This window comes from Megalobrama amblycephala, linkage group LG17, assembly GCF_018812025.1.
Source record: "Megalobrama amblycephala isolate DHTTF-2021 linkage group LG17, ASM1881202v1, whole genome shotgun sequence".
Taxonomy (NCBI): Eukaryota; Metazoa; Chordata; class Actinopteri; order Cypriniformes; family Xenocyprididae; genus Megalobrama; species Megalobrama amblycephala.
In genome coordinates this window covers 24,730,752-24,752,887 of record NC_063060.1, presented here as the reverse complement: position 1 = coordinate 24,752,887, position 22,136 = coordinate 24,730,752, and the positions used below count along the sequence as shown (strand labels likewise).

The 22,136-nt window shown below is 37.2% G+C and overlaps 3 protein-coding genes across 4 annotated transcripts; 2 read left to right on the top strand and 1 right to left on the bottom strand.

The window, feature by feature from the left end:
• The first annotated feature begins 1,251 nt into the window (after positions 1–1,251).
• Positions 1,252–6,712, top strand: pfn2a (profilin 2a). Of its 2 annotated transcripts, none has more exons than XM_048163165.1 (3): positions 1,252–1,661; positions 2,755–2,947; positions 4,345–4,673. In XM_048163165.1, the coding sequence occupies exons 1-3, from the start codon at positions 1,533–1,535 to the stop codon at positions 4,440–4,442; spliced, it is 420 nt and encodes a 139-aa protein (XP_048019122.1). In that variant the 5' UTR covers positions 1,252–1,532; the 3' UTR covers positions 4,443–4,673. The 2 variants fall into 2 exon arrangements, with proteins under 2 accessions (XP_048019122.1, XP_048019121.1); XM_048163164.1 differs by lacking the exon at positions 4,345–4,673 and adding an exon at positions 4,680–6,712 and having other exon boundaries at positions 1,259–1,661.
• Positions 6,713–6,839: 127 nt separating this feature from the next.
• Positions 6,840–14,607, top strand: LOC125250526 (proline-rich extensin-like protein EPR1). Its single transcript, XM_048163159.1, has 7 exons — positions 6,840–11,316; positions 11,554–11,730; positions 11,811–11,929; positions 12,028–12,187; positions 12,264–12,379; positions 12,457–14,416; positions 14,519–14,607. The coding sequence occupies exons 1-7, from the start codon at positions 11,004–11,006 to the stop codon at positions 14,581–14,583; spliced, it is 2,910 nt and encodes a 969-aa protein (XP_048019116.1). The 5' UTR covers positions 6,840–11,003; the 3' UTR covers positions 14,584–14,607.
• A 2,508-nt stretch (positions 14,608–17,115) lies between these two features.
• Positions 17,116–20,155, bottom strand: ahsg2 (alpha-2-HS-glycoprotein 2). Its single transcript, XM_048164342.1, has 7 exons — positions 19,888–20,155; positions 19,457–19,567; positions 19,282–19,366; positions 19,037–19,191; positions 18,851–18,955; positions 18,390–18,458; positions 17,116–17,822 (listed from the first exon to the last, which is right to left on the bottom strand). Exons 1-7 carry the CDS (start codon positions 20,095–20,097, stop codon positions 17,484–17,486), a joined length of 1,074 nt encoding a protein of 357 aa, XP_048020299.1. The 5' UTR covers positions 20,098–20,155; the 3' UTR covers positions 17,116–17,483.
• Positions 20,156–22,136: the final 1,981 nt, after the last annotated feature.

Sequence of the window (22,136 nt, the reverse complement as noted above, 5' to 3'; positions counted from 1 at the left end):
AATATTTCTTGGCTTTGTCAAATAAGTCAGTTGAGATAACAGAACTGTAAGTAATGGGTGTGCCTCAGTGACCAGACTGTAAATGTCATGGTTTTGTTGTGTGACTTGTGTCATCGTTTGCCACATGATCTGTCCTGACATTAATGACAATGGATGCCACTGCTGAATCACCACCCTGCTGAGGTGACTTTTTCACAAAAATTATATATATATATAAAAAAATAAAAAAAAAATCATGGCTGACCTGATGGTTTTAGAATTCTTTCTCCATTTACTTCTTCCTTCCCTTGGAGGAAACTGCGTTCCGGTCCCCTTCATCACTGGGCCACCTGTTTTTTTTTTTTTGTTTTTTTTTGACAAGGGTCCTTGTGTTACAACCCACCCCACCTATACTATTATACCTCTAACTGTGTTGTAACATTAAGCACTATACCTGCCATAAACACATTTTAGTTATTATTGTAGATTAAAAAACAACTTGAATTTTTAGCAGATAAATGTGTGCAAATGATATCAAAGACAATAAAAAACTGAGTTACAGACATTAAAGCAAAACAATTTTCTAACCTATACTGTAAATATCTGTTAAATGATAGCTTGCTGGTTTCATTCTTAATAAATATCATTCTGATTACATGATATTTAACATTTACCATATGTAAAAACAAATAAGCCTATGTAAAAGTAACATTTTAATTTAGTTACAGTTTTAGTAATTTACATGTTTTTTTCCATTTTATTAGTTTTGGGTTTTTTAATAAATATGTCTATATTTTAGTACACAAGGTTGAATGAAAAAAAAAGTTGACTTATTGCAACTTGATAAAAAATAAGTTTAAGGTTATTTTTATATTTTATTTTATTTCAAGTTACGGAATTTTATTTATTTATTTATTATTTTTTTGAAATGGTTTTAGTTAACCAGAATAACCCTGGGAAGTCATTGGTATCAAAACTGCTGTTACCAACATTGTTCAAAATATTTAATTTGTGTTCCACACAGGAATGAAAGTCATACAGGTCTGGAACAAAATGAGGGTGAGTAAATTATGACAAACGTTTTATTTTTGGGTGAAGTCTCCCTTTAATTTAATTGAGGCGTTCCTGATATCAGAACACTTCAGGTGGAAAACAAAAAGGTAACTAATTCATGAGCCAAAAAGAGAGGGGGGAAACAATTTACACACTTAATGTTAAAAACTAAGCATTGTGAAACTAATTACATCGTGATAATAAGACTGAGCTGATGCCATCACATCAAAGGGGGTCTATTTTGGTGCAGCGTCGCAGTGGCGGTGGTAAGTCGTCTGCGCGGAGGGATATAGCGCGGGACTACACCCAGGCGCTGTCTCAGTTCGTCGGCTTTCTTTCCTGCCCGAGCTGAGATTTCATACAAGCCAACGAGCCGGACAGCACAGGAGACGCCAAAACCCTCAATCCGCACAACCTTCGCCAGACCTTTAGCACTTGTAGCGTTAAATCCACTCCAGTGGGTGCAGTACGTCCTATATATCCTTTCAAATTACAGAAAAATGTCTTGGCAAAGCTACGTGGATAACCTGATGGCCGATGGCAGCTGCCAGGATGCCGCCATTGTTGGCTACACGGACGCCAAATACGTTTGGGCATCATCAGAGGGTGGTACTTTTAGCGGTATAACGGTAAGGTTTTGCTAGATTGGCACCCGTTATGCGGTTAACTCTTCGTTTTAATCTAATTTGGAGTGTAATTTGTGTGTTGGGGCGAGCGGATAGATTCGGGTGTTAGCAAGCTAGTCAGCGTTAGCACGCGTGCACGGGGAGCCGGTCTCGTGCTTAGCGCAAGCTAACCATTTCAAGCGTATATTATAATAAAACGAGCTATTGTTATCGTGTTTATCATTAGCAAAACGACAACTTTACAACTGAACCACATTTTTTTTCTCGTAAAAGTGAAAGAGCGGGAGGAAATTGATGTGTTTCTACTGAATGGGTAGAGGCCCAGATGAAAGCACAGGGCTGTGGCCACGGCCTCTAGACTTCATTACTCATATCACAATGAACCACATTATGCTTATCTAAACTACCTAGTTAAACTGCAACCGCTGTAAAGCCAAACCCATCTAGTAAGTTTCCTTTGGATTTCGAAGAGTTTCATTGGAAGTGAACGAGGCTGGTTCTGATTAAATCACACATTTCCTTTTGCATTATTCAGCATTATCGATTTCTACCATATCTACGCGTTGTGCATTGTATTTTTCTATTTTTTAGATCCTTCAAGTGCATAGATCCCCTCGCTAGATCGTTAATAAGTCCGGGATTATTTCAGAGATCGGACTCGGTCTGATCAGTCTTGAGATAAGCTGCAGTCTTAGGCCATGAGAGGAGGAAGTTCAGACAGTGGCGCCTGTGCTTCAAGTTTTTCCCTACAGGAACACAAAGATGGCGTCCTGTCGCCTGTTAATACTCAGTTTTTCCCGCATCTCACTGTTAGTATTAGAGCATTTTTGAGCTGGGATTATGCTATTATAATTGTCATGGTTAAAAAAAAGTGGTTCAAGCTTAATTGGATTTATTTAGGATACTCCTAGAGGGGGTCAGATTGGCAGCACTCATGCTATGCTAGAGATCTAATGATCCAGTCAGGTTTTCTACAAGGTTCCCTTAAAGTATGGTCAATATTTTAAATATTTACAGCAGAGACTGCATGATACTAAACCTTAATTGAAAGAAGATTTTTAAAATGTCACTTTTTTTCCCACGCTTAATTTTTCAGCCTGATGAAATCGATGTCATTGTTGGCAAAGACCGAGAGGGCTTCTTCACCAGTGGGCTGACTTTAGGGAAAAAGAAGTGCTCTGTGATCAGAGACAGCCTTCCATTGGAAGGGGACTGGACAATGGACATCAGGACAAAGAGTCATAATGGAGAGCCAACATACAATGTTTCCATAGGCAGAGCTGGCAAAGGTAAACTATACATGTCAAGAGTCTAATTTAACCCATAGATATTTTAGGATCACCCCTGACGAGCACTTTTATTTATTTAATTTAATTTTATTAGGATTCTGTGTCTGTTTAAAGTTATTAGTATAGATTAGCCCAGGGCAACCCTGGGAAACAAGCTGTATCTAATTCCTTGCCATTGTTTTACATTTTTTTGAATCTTTATTTCCTAAAGAATTTTTCCATAGAAATTTTAAAACAAATGACCCTTAATGCGAAGATGTGCCCACTCATACAGTCTGCCTTTGTGGTCCTCTTTTTGAATATAGACAAACAGACATGGAAGGTATAGTTTCAAGCCAGTGCAATCTTCTGTCCCCATCCCTCCTTTTCTGAAAGAAACACCCAAGAGCTGTATTTCAGCACTGTGCATGTACAAGCTTTTCTTAATCTAACCTTCTTAACCTTATCATTGTTTAATGAATTCGGGACTGGACTATCAATCATCCAGTTATGCTGTAAACACCTCACCACACCCCATTATCTCTGAGTATGTTAGATAAATCGTCAGGGTGCAAGTTATGTCACATAGATGCTGATTATTTGCACAATCCTACATTTAATGTCTTATCGGGTAAGTTTTAAAGATCTGTCATTCATGGCCAAAGTTAGGTTGTTAGTATTAAAGGGATAGTTCACCCAAAAATAAAAATTTACTTGACTCATTTACTCACCCTCAAGTTGGTCCGAATCTGTATGAAATTCTTTCTTCTGCTGAACACAAAAGAAGATATTTTTAAGAATATGGGTAACCAAACAGTTGATGGGGCCTCTTTGACTTGTATAATAGGGGAACAAAGAACAAACAATGGAAGTCATTGGGGACCATCAACTGTTTGGTTACCCATATTCTTCAAAATATTGTCTCTTGTGTTCAGCAGAAGAAAGAATTCCATACAGGTTTGGAACAACTTGAGGGTGAGTAAAAGATGACAGAATTTTCATTTGAACTATCATTTTAAGCCCAGTGTGTTTCATGGACAATGCATAGATGTGATCCCATGAAAGTCTCTGAGAGATATCTTGGCAAGGTAACAACATTTCAAAAGGGTTTAGGGTGTGTGGGGCGCATTGAAGGTCCTTTTGGAATGTGGCAGCGTCAAATTCCTCTTCCTATTTCCTCTTTCCTGTGCGCTAAAATATGTCACTACACAGTTCAAGCAACAAACTTCAGACCTTCTTATCAAATACTCTGAATCACTTTCCTGTACTCGGTTGCTTTTAATGGTGAAACGCATGTGCATGCAAACACTTCTGATTGCAATTGTGATTCTCTTTCTCCTCTGTTTCATAATTGTTCCCTTTTTTTCCCTAACCACTGCACTTCTCAACTTTCCCCTTCTCTATTTCTTCTCTTTCAGTCTTGGTTCTTGTAATGGGCAAAGAAGGGGTCCATGGAGGCGGATTGAATAAGAAGGCATACTCAATGGCAAAATACTTGAGGGATTCAGGGTTCTAATGTAATTAAGCTTGTTTAGTTTCACTTGAGGGACAGAAAGAAGAAAGAAGTTTGCTGTTAAGCTTTCTCCTTCAAGCAGTAAATGTCTTGAAAAAATTTAATAGCAATCATGGGAAGAATGGTGATAATATCCTATAATGTCCCCGTGTCATCGGGGGGAAAGACTTTTTTCTTTTTTTCTTTTTTCTTTTCAGTTTTGTTCATTTGTCGTCTTTTTTCTTTCCTTACGTACTCCAGTGTTGGTTATAGTCATGGGAAAGGAAGGTACCCACGGAGGATCGCTCAACAAGAAAGCATTTGGCATGGCTGAGTACCTGAGGAAAGTTGGATACTAAAGCAGCCCCTTCCCATCCATCCACACAGCAGCTCACTTTAATACACCGCACCACACTACCCACCCACCCCTACCCTCATCCCTGCCCCCTTTTGTCAACTTGACAACACTACCAGAAACAGTTAGTAGATGCATCGTTGTCTCTCTCCAAATCTGTCCATTTTTTTTTTAAATGAAGTTTCTTTTGTTTAATGCTCCATGTTCTTTAGTTTTCCAAATTCTGACATCTTTTTTTGTGCCACAGTAAATCGAGCATGTTGGTTTTATGAAGGTTCAGTCACAAACACTACTGTACATACCATAGGTGTAAAATGAAGAATTAAAAAAAAAAAAAAAAAAAAAAATGGACGGCCCAGAATTTGTGTAAATTCACAAGTAAATGAAGTCACTACATTGTCCAATTTTTTCCTTAGGCACTGCTAATGAACCAGCTTATGATAGATTGATGCCTCTCAAGTGCTTTGAGCCCTTGCTGAGCTCTCATGGTCTTCCTTGTATACAGCATGTCCAGGATGGAAAAAGTGCATGCATATCTTTTAGGTCAATATCATCGTTTTCCAATAACTAACTACACCGCCTTGTCTCAGCGTTGAGAATGAAGTTAACCAGTCACGTAACACTTATTCTTTTTCTTATTTTTATTTCATTTTCTCAGTTTGATCCTGGATTAATTTAGTAAGCACCCCTGCCCTTGTGAACTGCACCACCCTCGCCCTAGCTACTATTATACCCTGTACCGTCTTTAGTTTGAATACCTTATATCAAATGCTTTTGCTGTTGTATTTGGATGTGGTCTTGTAAGTCATTGGTCTAATGTTGGAATATTTTGAGTGTGGTGGCAGATCAGCATTTACAAGGTTTGGGTTAAATTGTTTCCCAAGAGCCTTTGCATCCCGGACTCTGTATGGACATTCCATCGCTACAATAGCTCAGGCACTTATAATTGTTGTTTGCCAGCTCCTGTAAAATGTTTTTTCTTTTTTGCTTGTCTTTTTTTTCTCTTTTTTTTTTTCCTTTTTTTTAAGACAAAAAGTGCTGCCATCCCAATGTACCTCTGGTTCTGTCCATTTCACTTTGGGTTCTCCAATAGGACCAATTTTTTGTTTCATCCGAAGGGATTAACAGAATTGCTCCAAACTGTTGTTGTGAAGAATGACTGCTAGCTTCATCTGTTGCTGACTTTATAACACTAAATTTTCAACACTTCCAAGTACACTATGTAACACCAAGCTCATTTTTATTAAACACTATTACTGGCTTAACAGTTTGAAATAAAAACCAAGTGTATGATAACTACCTGAGAATTTCCCTCATGAATGTCTTGAATAGATGAAATGGCAGTCGTATTGTTAACATGTCACTTCAAAATTCTTAAACGTTTTTGACTTTTAATCTGTTATTTTCAAGAATGAAACCATTTGGAAGTCATTGCCTTGTAAACTACTTAATTGCGATGTATCAAACTGTCATAGCACGGTACAAATGCTTCATTAAATAGACAAAAAAAATATATACTGAAGTAAACTGTGTACACTAACTTTTTCTGGGATATGGTGGTATTAGTTGGAAAAAGACCACTAGTCGAAGTCAGTTGTATTGTGGAAACTTGTTAAATAAAGCTGTGTATCCTGTGCCATAATGTAGATCTGATCTGTTGCTACTGTGAGATGGATTTTAACTGCTGCCTTGTGAGGAGTCAATTCTTCAGTGGCACCTTTGGGATATTTGGCATAAATTCAAACTCCAGGGCTTGTGGAAAATGTACAGATTAAAAAAACAAAAAAGAAGCATCAAATTATGTCCAGTTATCTCCCTTCTTACGTCTGACCAGCTGATATTCAACTCAATTTGCGTGAAAGGAAAGAAAAAAAAACAAATGCCATGATTTAACCACCTTGTTTACAGACAGATCAAATAAACCTATTCCAACCAGAAATTTGATTTTGTTCACTTGTTTGTCTTCAAGCGTCTTTTTATAAATATGTAGAAAAATTAAGTCAACCATAGACACTGCATGGTATGTATCAGAAAAGGGATTTGCTCAACATTTTTGCTAAGGCAATTTCTATTCAATGTGAACTAAATTGATACTGAAGTGAGCACTGAAAGGAAAAATATTGTTTGACATGGATGAGCCTGAAGAGGTCGCTGTAATCACTAACAAGGTCTTGTACGCAACTTCAAATGACTTGGTTTAATTTTATTGCCAGAATTAGCTCATCTGATATGATGAATTGCAACATTTTGGAACATATAATTTGGACATGCCATCTAGGACTAGCAGTGTACAAGTAGTAGATTGCAATTTTTATCTAAAAATGTGTGTATGAGCCACGGGTGATTCTATAATTGTAGGTACATCGCGGTGTCCAAAGATAAGTTGACGTGTCATTTTTTCCCCTGCTTTTTTCAAATGGTTATATTTTTTATTATTTTAATAACTTGTTACTCATTGTCAAGGATCACAAGATGTTACAGGCAATATATACATAAATCGTATATAGCTGAAAATCATGATTTCTTGATGTCCGTTACCATCAAACATTGTTACCAGAATGTGTGTACCAGAATTGACTGTCATGTATGTGTATGTGAGAGAGGGGAAGAGAGAATATGTGTTTCTCTGTGTAGGACTGTCAGTTCTGTTACATACTGTCAACACTGTTACTGTTCCTTGGTAATGGAGTTTGACGGTAATGGAATTGACACTGAATAATTCGGACAAGAAATCATGAGCATTTCTTAAGAAATGAGCTATATAAGAAAAAAAAAATGTTTTTACACATTTGTTTTAGTGTTTTTGCTTTTTCACAGAACAAAGACAACATGAGGAAAAAAGAATAGATAATTATAATAATAAAAAAGAACTATGACAAAACAACATTTGAGGGACAAATGCATACAAAGCCAAATTATCATTTGACTGGACAGGTAATTCTTAAGCAGGATACAAATTCGTAAATGTACAGTCACTTAATCCTATATTAAAATAAAATGTCTACTACCCTTATGACTCATAAGAATGACTGGTAACAATGATTGTGTATAATACAAAAAAAAAAAAGAGATAAAGTGCATTATCCTGACTTGTCAGCTGTCTAATAAAACTTTAGGCACAACATTAAATACATATCAATAAATACAGAGAGATTACACTCCATTACTAATAACTTTGGCATTAACAGGGGCCATTGGCTATGAGTGCACTACATCAATTATCATAATATGTTCTAAAATTTGTCCCCAAATTTGATCAAATACCTCAGATTTATCATTGTTAATGTATCTCAATCTCTCCAATGCAAGCATGTTTACAAGATCTCTACCCCACATTTCAAACTTAAAAATATAACCATTTGAAAAAAGCAGAAATAAATGAGAGGAACTGGGGCGGCCACCCCGCTCAAAACTGCTGTTTCTGTCTGCTTTTTTTGTTGACAAGAATTGCGTTTATTTAAACGCAGAACCGTCACTTTAAGACTACAAAAAAACGGGAGACTTTTCAGACGCGCACTGCAACTTCGCCTCAAGTGCCAGGCGCAAGTCAAACGCGCGCGGAAACGATACAGGTGCCGAATGAGCTTCAGCAGAACAACGGTGAATGGCGAACATTATATATAGCTTACGTAAATGTTTCTCAACTTCACTTTTCAATCGCGCAAATACGGCGCGCTGCATATTACCTACTCACTATAAATAAAGCGCAAAAAAAACTACGATCATGGAACGTCGTAGTTCTGTCGTCTATTAAGTCATGAAATAACCAAAAAGGCGATTAAAACTGTGCATGCATGTATGTAGGCCTATTTGAGATATATACGTCACATGTCTCTGGACTCAAATATTCTGATATGTGAGATCACAATATAAGCTGATATGTAATTTTTTAATGCATAAATAAATGTGAGAACTGTGCATTTATATTAGAAGATGCTTGCGTTAATTTATAAACTACAAACAAAAATGATCACATTTAAATGCATAAAATAATTAATTTTACATTCTGGCATTTATGTGCTGTCAAAAGAGAACACTTTTTTTTCTTTCTACGGAGTTTAATTTAGGTATGATAGAACTGTTGCAAATATTTATTTTGACAATACAGAAAGTTAAACATTTAGTGTTTACTTTTTTGGTTAGTTTTTGAAACAGACAAACTCAGAATTGTTGAAGTTCATTGATTATATAGTAGTCAACATTTGAAGTGGATCAAAACCTTTCATCAAAGTTGTCCTAAAACCTTCTTCTTAGGACTTTTTTAGTACTTAGGACAACATTGATGAACTTTTTTGATCCACTTCAAATGTTGACTACTGTACATAAAATTAAATGAAGGTTGAATAATCTTTGAACTACAGTATGTAGTTATCTGCATGTCTCATCCATGGAGATGCAACAATGGAGAACAAGCTATTTGGGGGTTTTGAGAACCCAGAACTGACTGAACAGGTTGAAATTTAGCTATAGTGTGAGCCACTTTTAATATGCCTGCAATTGAGGAATGCAAAAAAAAAAAAAAGGAAAAAGGTCAAATTCACTCAGCATTCCATGATCTAACTCACTATCTCAATTACAATTAAGTACAAATTAACTGTATTCAGTTGTGTTGTAGGCACAGTTCAGTACTTTATAGTGAAGTCAGAGTCATTTTTATGTTTTATGTTCTGTGCCACCCCAGACTGGTTGCTGGCCCTGCCTGGCTACCCTTATGAAAAAATCCTGGCTCTGGCACATGATTAATTAGGTTAGACCAGAGCCATAGAGAGATCTATGATCTATATCTCTATATGGCTCTGGGTTAGACTAAGGGTAGGCTACGTTTACACGACAACGATGTAGGCCTATAAAAGCAAAGTGACCTTGCTAACTACTGGCCTGGCATGGATAATACAGTGTTTTTGGTCGTTTTCGCGGATCCGTGACCGTGTGAACGAGGATTGTCTTCTGTACGCGAAAAACGCAAAGGAAAAACGTTTAGGGTAGACCAGGTACAGTTGGTACACTTTTTGCTTTCACCGTTACCACACCAAAATTATGGGACTGAAAAGAAGTGAAACGAAGTGATTTTTCATATGACATTTCTTTTACTTGTCTACTAAAATATTATTAATAATTAACATCCATAAGTAGGTCATATTTTTCACAATTAGCTCATAAACACAAGAAGCTTTTTTGTTCCAACTGTACCCATGTCGAAAACAGTCAGGTACAGTTGAAACAGTACCCTAGTACAGTTGAGACACCCATCCGGAATGCTGTAAAGCTGCCTAACCAATTCACTGCAAATGTAAAATACCTTTAAAAAATGAGAATTTAACAGTTTTTATTTCCATTTAGTATTTTATTTTATTATTTTGTTTAGTTAAAAGTAGTCCATTTGTAAAACATTGTGCAGTAATGGCAAACAGTGATACAATATTTAATTTTAGGCCATAAATTTAATATTAACAGTTGAAAAGTTGAGTAACAGTAAAAAAACATTGAACAATTGCAAACAGCAATAATAAAACAGATGAAATCTATTAATTTTAATAGATTAATAGATCTTAATAGAACTTGCATCGTGCAACTAAACTGCATGGGCCGCAATAGGATTCTATGGTGCGGGTACATTTGATACACTGTGTCTCAACTGTAGACCACCTCGAACATTTCTCTAGATTTTACGATGACCTTGTATGACACAAAGTCATGCAATATGTCAGTGTTTAGAGCACAAAATAAGGTTTACGAAAATGTAAGTTAACTTTAACAGTCATGTAAGGATGAGAAGCTATTCAATGTGGAAGCGACGTGGTGAAGTGAAAAAATTACCTTAGAAAAAAACTTTCGCCGATATCTTTGAACTGGACTGTTGACTGGCATGTACTTCAAATTTCACACGATTGAAGAGGGCGCTAATATGCATGTGCTAAGAAAATTTCACAGATCAGACTTGTTGCGAACGCAAGTTATTTAAGGTGTTTCAACTGTACCCTATAACCAACTGTACCTGGTCTACCCTACGTTTTTAGTAGGCTACATCGTTGACGCGTGAACGTACCCTAAAGTCCGCATACTCATCCACACGTCCCTTCGTTTAGGCTACCTAACAGGTGTCTCTGATTTGATAGACGTGCTAATTGTAGACATAAGATCTTATATATTTCAGGTGCTTGAAATAAGCCGGGCTTTTGCGACACACTACTGTGACGTGGTGTGGTGCGTATGCAAAACTGTCTTGTCGAATGGCGTTTAAAGAGAAACAGACCCTTAAGTGTTTTCTTCTTATTTGGCTTATCTTTATTAAAGTTAGTGGTTTTGTGGTATTTAACGAGGGAAAAAAGCATATTTCAGTGGGCCCTTCTAACAAGAATGCACGATCAAGGCAGTCATTTGATCGAGGGAACAAGAGGCCGAAATCTGGAGAACGGGTTGGGCGCCTTCTCATTTGGCAAGACCAAGCTTCGAATTCTCATGGTGATGGTAGTGACAGTTTTTCTTCGGATCTTGGTTCTCAAAGTCGACCCGATGAGAACGAGTACCAATCAGAAGATTCAGGTAAACAATGCACCCGTGATTTACTAAATGAATTTATAATTATTTAAATGACTAAAAATACAGAATTAAAGTTTAGCAAATATTTAACAAGAATGTTAGTCCAGGACTTTGAACTTTAGTCATCCAGTTTGATCTTTAATTATTGTACCTCCTTGCAAAGGCATTTAGTTATTGATTGCATGGTGTTAAAGTTGAACTTGTCTTTCTGTGTATCCTGTTTGTACCTATTGTCAAAAGGCTGGATGACGTTGCAACCTCTTTGGGGACAGGTTTATGATCTGAACACCCTGTATACTCCAGCAGTAGAAAGGCTACTTGAAATGAAACCCAAAGTAGATTGTGTTGGAGATTTGATGAAACTGACAGTTCATGGACAAGAGGCTCCTTTTGGGTCCGGCTTTCTTATTGATAGAGGTTTGCTTCTCCACTGACAGTATTTATTTATTTATTTATTTTGCTTCCCAAAGATGTATTTTTATTTGTTCCTTTTGTAGGAAGCATTCCACCACTTCCATTGTCACGGTTGCCTTCAGATTGTGGCCATAGATTTCTGAGAACATGGAGGGACTTTGTTTTCATTATACCATATGATGGATGTTATGTATCACAAGAGGTTTGCATTTATTTTTCAATGTAAATAGAATGTTTGCATTATCCCTTCTGACCTTACAACTTGGGTTTTTTTTGTTTTTTTTTTGTTTTGTTTTTTAGAGAAACACTTTTATTCTTCCCTTACTTTGGTGGGGATTGCCTGTGAAAATGTCTTGTTCCTCACAAACCTCGGCACAGAGGGCTCCAACTGTCTCCTGCTACACTAATGGCATGATTGTGAGGCTGCATAGAGAAGTCTCTGAGAACCTGAAGATCAAAGGTAACAAGCAGGTCCTTGTTTGTTTACATTGTTTGATGTGAGCTTTACAGGTCTAAATTTGGTTAATTCTGCTTAGTAATGAATGAGTGGCAGCCTCTACTGAAAGTGTCAGCTAGATGTGGATACAGTTTGGTTTCACATGCAGAAAGTGTTGTCATCCATGCCCCGTATTTGCCATGCACTGAGCCAAAGGTATGCGATATATTCCACATTGTACTAATTTTAGCCAGTTTCTCATCTTGAATACACTAATCTGTTGCCTTTTACAGGATGGGATGTTCACTCTCAGCATGGCAGTGGAGAGCGTGTTTCATCTGTCCTGCCCAGCATTGTCACTTAATCTTCCCATTAGCATGCCTGATCTAGCACCTGAGAATTTTACACCTACTTCTATGCCCCATGCTCTTGTTTCATCAACCCTCCCTCCCTCCACAAGTTCAGCAATTCAGAAGTTGCTTACTCCTCCCCTTCCTTATTACATCCCTGGCCAGCCAAATTTTAAACCAGTTCCTCCTAGTTACTCTTCAAATGTGCCACCAATGGTTGTTCCTCAAAGTCCCAAAATTGTGAGTCCCCCAACTGCTATAACTCAGAAACCACAAGCACCTGTTTATGTAAAACGTCCTCATACTTGGTACCCTTGGTACCCTAAGCCCAGCTTGGGTCTCACTCCTGTCCTCAGTCAAAGTACAGCTTTGCCATTTCCAAGAAAACCTTTGTTGCCTCCTACCAAGGCTCCTAAAACCCCTCCTGCTCCCCTACTAAAACCCACAAGCATTCCTCAAGATAAGTTGATGCCTACCATGCCCATTGTCCCTCCTGCGCAATGGGCACCTATGTTTCCACCCAGAAATTTGGTGTATCCTTTATATCCTGGAAAACCTGGATTTGTTGCTCCCTCCTCAGCAGTCTTTCCACAAGACCCCTACTGGCCTTATTCCCAAACCCAAACAGGACCCTCTAAACCACATGCTCCACCAAAACCAGAGTCTGAACCACCTATACCTGCCCCTACAAGAAAGGCAGGACCACAGCACTTCCACTATCCATGGTACAAACCCTTCCCACCACGTTATTCGGTAATGCCGCCTGTTCCTACAAAAGTCCCCCAGATTAATACAGTTCCCGCCTCTGGGGCTGTTGCTTCCAATTCAACCACACAGAAACCAGTTGTTAAAGGTCCTCCAATGAGCTTAGACTTTGATTTTGCCCCAAGCACTGATCCTACCCCTTCACTCCCTGAATTTCCTGAAGTTAATACCCCTGCCCCCATAAAGGCTTGCCTAACTCCAAATTGTCCAACTTTCTGCCCTGGCCCACCTTCAATATCCTACCACCAGCACAACCATCACCATTTTGGTCCTCCTCTTCCAATGCCTAATCTTGACATTTCTATTCTGACTAAAATTAGAGGCCAAATGCTGTCATCTCCTGTTATATCTGCAGGTTCAACCCCATTTCCCCTTGTTCAGGGATTGGGTTATAATTATGGCCCACTTTCTTCACAAGGTCTAACTGTACGACTAGCTTCAGATGGTACAGCAGTGCAATATTTGGCAGAGAATCCCATCATTAAGGGTACCAATGCCCCTGATACTTCAAAGCTTTTGACAGGACCTACTATATGTCCCTCCATTTTTAGGAAGTTGGAGTCAACTACTGCCTCTACACAGAAATTTGCAAATGTTTCTCCTGTTATAAACCCTTTGGGGCCCTCTAATGGACCAGTTGATGAACCTCGTGTCTATTCAAACCAAAGCCCAAAACTTGCAGTTTACCAAGCTGAGATGGGACAGAATGTTGCCCCATGGGGACATCACATGCAGCCAATGCTAGTTGCTCCAAATAATTTTCCCTTTTTTGAAAAAATGCCCCATGACATTTCTTCAAACCCTACAATGCCTCCAGCTCATGACAAAAAAGGAAATATGAATTATGGGTATCAAGCAACTTATTCAAATGCTAAGCCCCCTATATCTGACTCTCCCACAAAAGACTCGGTCAGCCTGTTGTCATTACTTCAGCCATCCAATAATCACAATTCATTTGAGCCCTTAACCATACCACTTCAACCAGAGCAAATTAGTGGTAAAAACCTTCCAGTAATGAACCCTTGGTTGTATAACCCTCAAAGTGGAGAATCTGTGCTTCCTGTTTTTAGGGACACATATTGGGTTCCTGCGGTTCAGTCTAACCAGGATGCATTGCTCTCCAGCTATCACCCAGATGGTAAGTGAATCAGTTCTGTGTACTATGTATTGAATGAAATGGTACAGCATAACCACTGTTGAAGGTGTGTGTATATGTAGTTTTTTTATTTTTTTTTTTAAGGTTATATGAGGCATCCATTCACAGTAGACCAAGGAATGTGGAGAGCTGGAAACTATGCTAACTAATAAAACTGTTTAAGTGACTGACACAAAACTGTCATTGTCTCTTCTTTAAAGAATGTCTGGTCTGCACTGGCTGTTTAGACTCATTTGAGTCCTTATTGATTAGGATAATGTAGTTTGTCTTTTTACACCATTATGTTCTTTTGGTTCTTAAAAAGTTGAGATTTTCATCCTCAAGTTTACTTGATTTGAGCTAAATGCTGTATGTCACAACAGTATACTGACTGGTTAATTTAGCATTCACTCGGAAACAAGAAATGTTGGGTGGGTGGGGTATCCAAACCAGTTCCTACAGAATCACCTTCCAGCAGAGTTTAGCTCTAACCTCAATTAAACATATCAGAGCCAGCTAATCAAGGTCTTAAGGATTGGTGTTTTGGAGCTAAGCTCTGAAGGATGGTGGCACTTTTTGAGCACTTGGGGCTTTACATCCTGTGTCCATGCTACCATTGCCAACATGATCAGAAATCCAAAAGTAAGCTTAATTTTGAAGTTCTAGAAAATAATTTGGTTACGCTTTATAATAAGGTTTCATTAGTAAATATTAGTTAACATTAACTGAGCTGTACTTCTACAGCATTTATTAATCAAAAGTTGCATTAATATTAGTTAACAAATAATGCACTGTATTAACAAGAACAATGAACAGCTATATTTTTATTAACTAATGTTAAGATTAATACTGTAACAAATGTATTGCTCACAGTTCATGCTGGTTAAAGGTGGACTATTTCAAATACACAAAGTTAGTCGGCTGACATTAACAACAAATGTCTAACCAATCAGCATTAGGGGGCGTATGCCAGTCGAGGAGACAGAACGAGCAAGAAGGAGATTTGAAAATGAGAAAAAAAACCTCCAGAATGAGAGAATGGACACAATACAGTAGAGTGCCCCAGGGATGACGCATTTTTGTAGGCAAAACCCAGAAGCGAGTTAGCATTTTAGGACTTCAGGTTCCAACGCCGTAAAGTCTATGGGTTTTTTGAATGGGTTTTTGCTAAATCGCCTGAAATAAGGTCTGTGGTTAACAAAGCCTCTAAATACTTTCACGTTTTGATCTATGACATAAAACACACCAGTTATAACCCACTTGTGATTTTTTTTTTTTTTTTTTTTTTTTTAAACTTTTACTGTGTCTTAAAATCGGTGGTTGCTAACAAGTTGCTAAAAGGGATTACTTCCTTTGGCGGGGACTTTAGATGTCATCACTAAAAACTGGACATTTGGACAGCCTTTCTCATGAAAAAGTGGAAAAGTATTCATAACAGCACAGATCATAATCAGCGAGCATGTTTTTAAATAAAGTTGTTTTTTAAATGCAGTTTGAGGAAGCTTGGTGGTGACGACGTTGATCTGCGACCATGGTGTGCTGTAGTCCGTTTATAGCCTACTGTTAGCCTTTTATATCTGACCACTTTATTTAGGCTTCAAAATCTATAAATGTTGTGTTAACTTGTAAAGATTATCTTGATAGACAAAACGTGTAAGTGTCATAACCCTTTGTTAAACACACAGCTTATTTTCTGCGATTTTCCAAAAGTCTATGGGAAAAATGCATAGGCTTTCAACCGAGGGAACCCTTGCGCCGCTAACTTCCGGGTTGGCCTACAAAAACGCGTCATCCCTGGGGCACTCTATACAAAAGAGCTCAAAAGAATATCACTGGAATGAAGGTTTATGCCTAGGCAAGCGCTTTAGGACCTGCGTTTATATTAGAAAAGCTTTCCAGCGCTGTAGAGAGCTAAGTGGGAAGGCCTGAAAACAGACACAGAGGCTGCTTTGATTCCTTAACACTGCGTTTCGATGGTCTGGAGCTGCTGTGCTGTTAACACTTTTTATTTATAATTAACGCTTGTGTACTGTATGTTCATTTTTTGTGCTTCCTTGTCGTTCATTCATCAACTGCGCTTTATTTTTCGTGAAGCATTTTGTTGCGCGTCAGCTGTGATAAACATACATCCATTCGCATTGCGTGTGTCACAGTGGCCTGATAGTGAGAGTTTTGCTGTTAAACTACTGCACACTGACTGACGACCGCTAGAGAATGCAGCGTTTAGAGTCATTGTTAATGTATTCGCCTTGCATGTCAGTGGCGATTGGGCCAGGGTTCAAAACCGACACAGAGCAGAGTGGTTAGGATTGGAGTGTGAGTTTTGGAGGCGGAGCAATGAAGAGAGGGGTTGGTTTCTTTGGGTTGATTTCAAATACCAACAATATCCAACAGCGTTGTTCAAATTCTAATGTTAACAAATGAAACCTTATTGTGAAGTGTTACCAATAATTTACATGTACATTCATATACTTGCCCTGCAGTGTTCAGCCGTTTTCATATTAATGATCATTTTAACTCTCAATCAATAAGCAACCTTTAAACCATACAAGCTCAAGGTAAGATTTGTTTATCAAATACGTGAAGCACAAATTCCCTTTGGAAATACAGCATTTTTAACAACTTTAGAGAATCTCTATCTCACTTATGTCATGGAGGGATTTATTTTTCTCAGTTTTTTCACATGACAGTTTTCAAATTAGTAATATGAATATGCTGTTTATTGCTGTTTATGCTTTCAAATCAGAAATTTGACTTTACAATTCTTAGCCAGCATTATATGACAGTGACATTCAAAGGTTTTCTCTTAATGCAGGATATTTAATGACATCCTGTCAAGGTAAACATTTTATTACAGCACCAGTAAAACAGGGACATCCTTGATTTCTTTCTTTACAAGAAAGCTAGTTTTGTTTATACATGTACCTGTTTTGTTATAAAACATTTACTCCTGACTGACTGCAGTTATATATTTGGTGGCAATCTCAGAATTCAACAGGACAAGTCTGGAGACCTAAACAAGTGTGACTTAATCTTTTCTATATGGGTTGGTTCATGAAATGGTAACAAGTCAGAAATGTTTCTTTGGTCCTGGACAGATTGGGACGAGGAGAATTGGATCTGAAAGAATGGATGTTTTTTCTGGCAGTACTGTTGCATCTACTGCTGGCCCTTCTGTTGCAGAAACCTCCCTCTTTACAACAGGAGCTTCCTTTGGCACAATCACTGCCTCAGCTGATTCAGCAGATTCTGCAGAGAGCAGGCCGCTTGCCGCAGGGTCATGAAGTGCTGTCAGCTTGTGATGTTTGAGGCCATGAATGGTGGGGTTGTGGTGAGGTCCAAAGGTATGTGCATGCAGAAGTGGTTGGACTTGCACCGTGGCGTTGCTTACTGGGTCCACAGCTTGGATCTGTCATGAATGAAAAAAGTTTAAAGGTAAAGTGTGTAATTTCTGGTGCTGAGTTATACATAGCAACACTGACCAAGCATACTGACTTTGAGTTGGGGTTGAGAGATGAGGGGAAGTGTTTGAAATCTAATTTTATTTTTGCAATTCGGTGTTACAATTTTGTTTGTGGCACATACATTATACACTTCACTTTTTCTGTTTAACATTAAATTGTATAGCCTAATTGACCAAAATAATGCAGCTATATGTGATTTTTTTTTTCTTCAGTTAACATTTATTTAACTTGTCCTAATTATTTCTGCCATTTCTACAATAAAAACTCTTTACTAAAACTTTAACTAAAATTATAGGAAATATAAAAAAAAATAAAGAAAATATAAAATAAATAGAAAATATATTATATAAAAATATAAGCTAATTCAAAATATCTATAAAAACTAGTATCTCAATTACATTAAAATCACACTGGATTAAAGGCAGCCATTACATTTTCAAGTTTTGTGGGTTGAAATATTTTACAGTGTAAGTGCAAATTGTGTTCATGTAAAATAACAAAGAGGTATTTACTGGGCTGAAGATTTTGCAGTCAACATCATTCAGATTGGCCGAACCTTCAGCTAGACAGAAGCCATGAATCTAAAAATAGACACAAATATGGATTAGACACTTTGAAGTCAACATGAAAGACTGTTCAACCCATTTTGCTTCTGTAATCTGATGTGATTTCTGAGCAAAACAGGATATTCAACAAGAAAAAATGTAGGACGAGACTTTTATCCGCGGGATTTGGCTGGATCATTAAAAGTGAGCATGAAGAATGGAGGCAGACAGTTGGACGGAGTGGGGTTTGAAAAGAGGGCTTGGCGAAATCAAAGTCACTTCAAATTTCTTATGCACAAAAGATCACAAAAGTGCGTTAAGAAGGTTAATAGGGTCATTTCTGGCTTTGTGTTGACACAAATATTTACACAGCTGAACGCCAGCCAAACTCTCTCTCTCTCTCTCTCTAGATATTTAAATATTCTTACAGCAACAGTGTAATCTGGAGGGATGCATATATCATCATCTTGACTTGTGCAGTTGGTCCCAATAATGGCATATTCTGCAAAGTACTTGTGTCCGCCGCTGACAATCTGCAAAAAGTAGAAAACGGTATCATATATTGTCTATAGGGAGCTTTATTGCCTAATAATAATTTTTGATATTCCATTTACCTGGGATGCCATTCGTCCTATTTCAAGGAGTGCAAACTTAGTGTTTAGAGAATTGTTTTGATTGAAACTATCTAAAGAGTTTTCAATGAGTTGGAGGCCATCTGTGTCATTTAAAGGAACGAGGTGAGCGCAGCCTACGCAGACGTCTTCTGATTCTAGATACAACAAAAAAACAAAGGGTCTCCTTTCCTAATCAGCTGACAGAAAGCGCATTTGTTTTAACAAGGATTTTTTTGTCCTCTTACCTGTTTCGGTTTTACACTTGAATGCCACAACAGACAGACCTTGAGTTGTATTTTTCAGAGCAAAATCACAATCTGCCTCAACAGCCTAGAAGAGGACCATGTGCTTTTAGATACATGCAATTCATGACATATTTACAAAAGTAAACATACGCAAAGTTAACTGAACAGATCTCACCGTACTATGCTTCTGTCTGACTGGACACAGGCTCACTGGTGTTTTATCCAAGACGTGGCATGTAGTTTCCAGCAACTCCAACTCCAGAAAATACGTGTCTGCTTGACCTGGCTACAAAGAGACAATTGAATCTTAAAACCCTGTAATAAAATGCATGCAAAACTTATTTTGAATTGTAGTGTAGATATAAAAACAAATTTCTTCAGAAATGCATCACCTGTGCAAAAAATGAATATCAATTTAATATGAACTATATTAAACATTTCCTTAAATATCATGGAACTGCACAGGTTTCATATTCTTAAAAAAGCTCAGTGCATGAAATAATCATATATTACCGTCTACATTTTTAAAGCTGATGTTTTGGACACTCACATGACTGCTACATCCACCATCACACAAGCACTGTTCATGATCATCCATTGTCTTACCGTGGAGAGGATCTTGACTTTCTCAATCTGATTCAGGGCATATTTGTAACCGTGGGTGTGCTGAGCATTAAGGAAATCCTGTGCCACCAGAGCCGCTGCTTCAGCCTCCGGAGTATCACAGGGAGGCAAGCTGAAGGTGGGCATCACCCCCTGCACCCATGAGCCCGTTACCAGGAGCCCAAGAACAAGCGCTATAACCCAAAGCTGCATGCTGAACAGCAATAACCTGAACTCCTGAGGTGAAGCCGATATGCGGATAGAAGGTAACAGGGTTTGTTTTATTGTGTATATATATATAGATACGCTGTACTTTAGTCTTGACCACATGGTAAATGCAAAGACTTTCTGATTTCTGTTACGTAAATGACACCAATGAACCATCTTTGAGTGCCAAAGCAAACGTAACTGTGCAATTTGTTCAAATTGAAGTTTGGTTTGGGGAAGCAGACGTGCTTTTAAACTTTGACCATGTCCTTGGTGAATGAACTCGCATGTATGGAACCTGACAGTCCAGTCATCCTCGCATCCAGTCATTCTTCAGGGCTTTTTTTTTTGAATGAATTCACCAAGTGTGCCATTTAAAGAAATATAATCAGAAAAATCTTCAATTTGACTTGCAAAAAGATTTCAACCATTACTAAAAGATCCTTCTAAATGTGTTTTTGCTGTTTCTGGTGCTTATCAAACACCCAACAATGAAAAGCAAACATAACTTCATGTAAACTTGTTTTTCTGAAGTGCCTCTATTTACCCGAGTATTGCGGAAATCCAGTTCAACTGGTGAAAAGCAATACGAGGAGTGAGTAGAATATTTACTAATTTGTTATTTTATGGCCAATGTTTGCCCTTCGTTTCTTTTTAAGCAAGATCTGCAAACATTTACTGTAGTCTCTTTTAATCTCTTTGATATTCTGATCTTAAAAAAAAAACAAAAACAGACATTCAACCTATTGTCAATCTCAAATTTATAAGCAAAACTAAAACTCAAATATACACAGCTGCTGGATAGAAAAATATTATATTTGTTAGTTTATTGAAACTAAATCACAAAAATATTGATGATGCTCTTATTTTTTGTGAATAGTTCTTCAAAACAAAATCTCCTATATGGAGTAAAATAATGGAAAACTTATAGGATTATATATTTACTCCAAAAATGAACATTAACATCAAAATAAATTCACAAATCAGAACACCAGTTGAGAAAAAAAAAAAACATTTAATGATGGGATTAAAAATATTAATCTGCTTTTCTTACCATCAGAATATGAAAAAAAAAAAAAAAAAAAATTAACAGTGGGCTTCACATATAATTTGATTAACTGCAAACTTTTGTAGTGTTTTGTACTCTTTGAGAAGTTATGAGAAACATTTTTCAAAAATAGATATTTATGAGGAAACGGAAGGCACATGGAAAGCCTTTTATTGTCAGATGCTATAATGTGAACAGATCTGAGCTGTTTTGTATCAGTATTATTAGAGGATACCATTCTAGAATCATTTTAATTTTATCTGAATTATTATTCAGAAGCTGCAGTTTATATACTGTATATCAGTTTTCTCATTGAATGATTCCTAAACTACATTTGATCTTACGGCATAGGTCAGATATTGTATGTAATAATATATTTCTATACACTCTAAAAAATGCTGGGTTAAAAACAACCCAAGTTGGGTTGAAAATGGACAAACCCAGCGATTGGGTTGTTTTAACCCAGCAGTTGGGTTAAATGTTTGCCCAACCTGCTGGGTAGTTCTATTTAAACCAACTATTGTTTAAAAATTGCTATATGGCTAGCTTAAAATGAACCCAAAATAGTTGGGAAATTAAAAACCAGATGCAATTAGAGGCAACAATAATAGACAAAAGGTAAATGTTTATTAATAAGCTTGAATATTTTATTAATATAAATGTAATAGTTTAATAGTTTATTAATATACATTTATTAATAAGCAATTTAATAAATGTTTATTGTTTAATAATTATTCATTGAACATTAATAAATGTTCATTTCCAACATACTTTGGGTTAATTTTAATTAAGCAATACAGTAATTTTTAAACAATAGTTGAGTTAAATAAAACTACCCAGCAGGTTGGGCAAATATTTAACCCTACCGCTGGGTTAAAACAACCCAATTGCTGGGTTTGTCCATTTTCAACCCAACTTGGGTTGTTTTTAACCCAGCATTTTTTAGAGTGTATAATGTATGACATAGGTCTGATATTTTATATAATTATATTGTTCT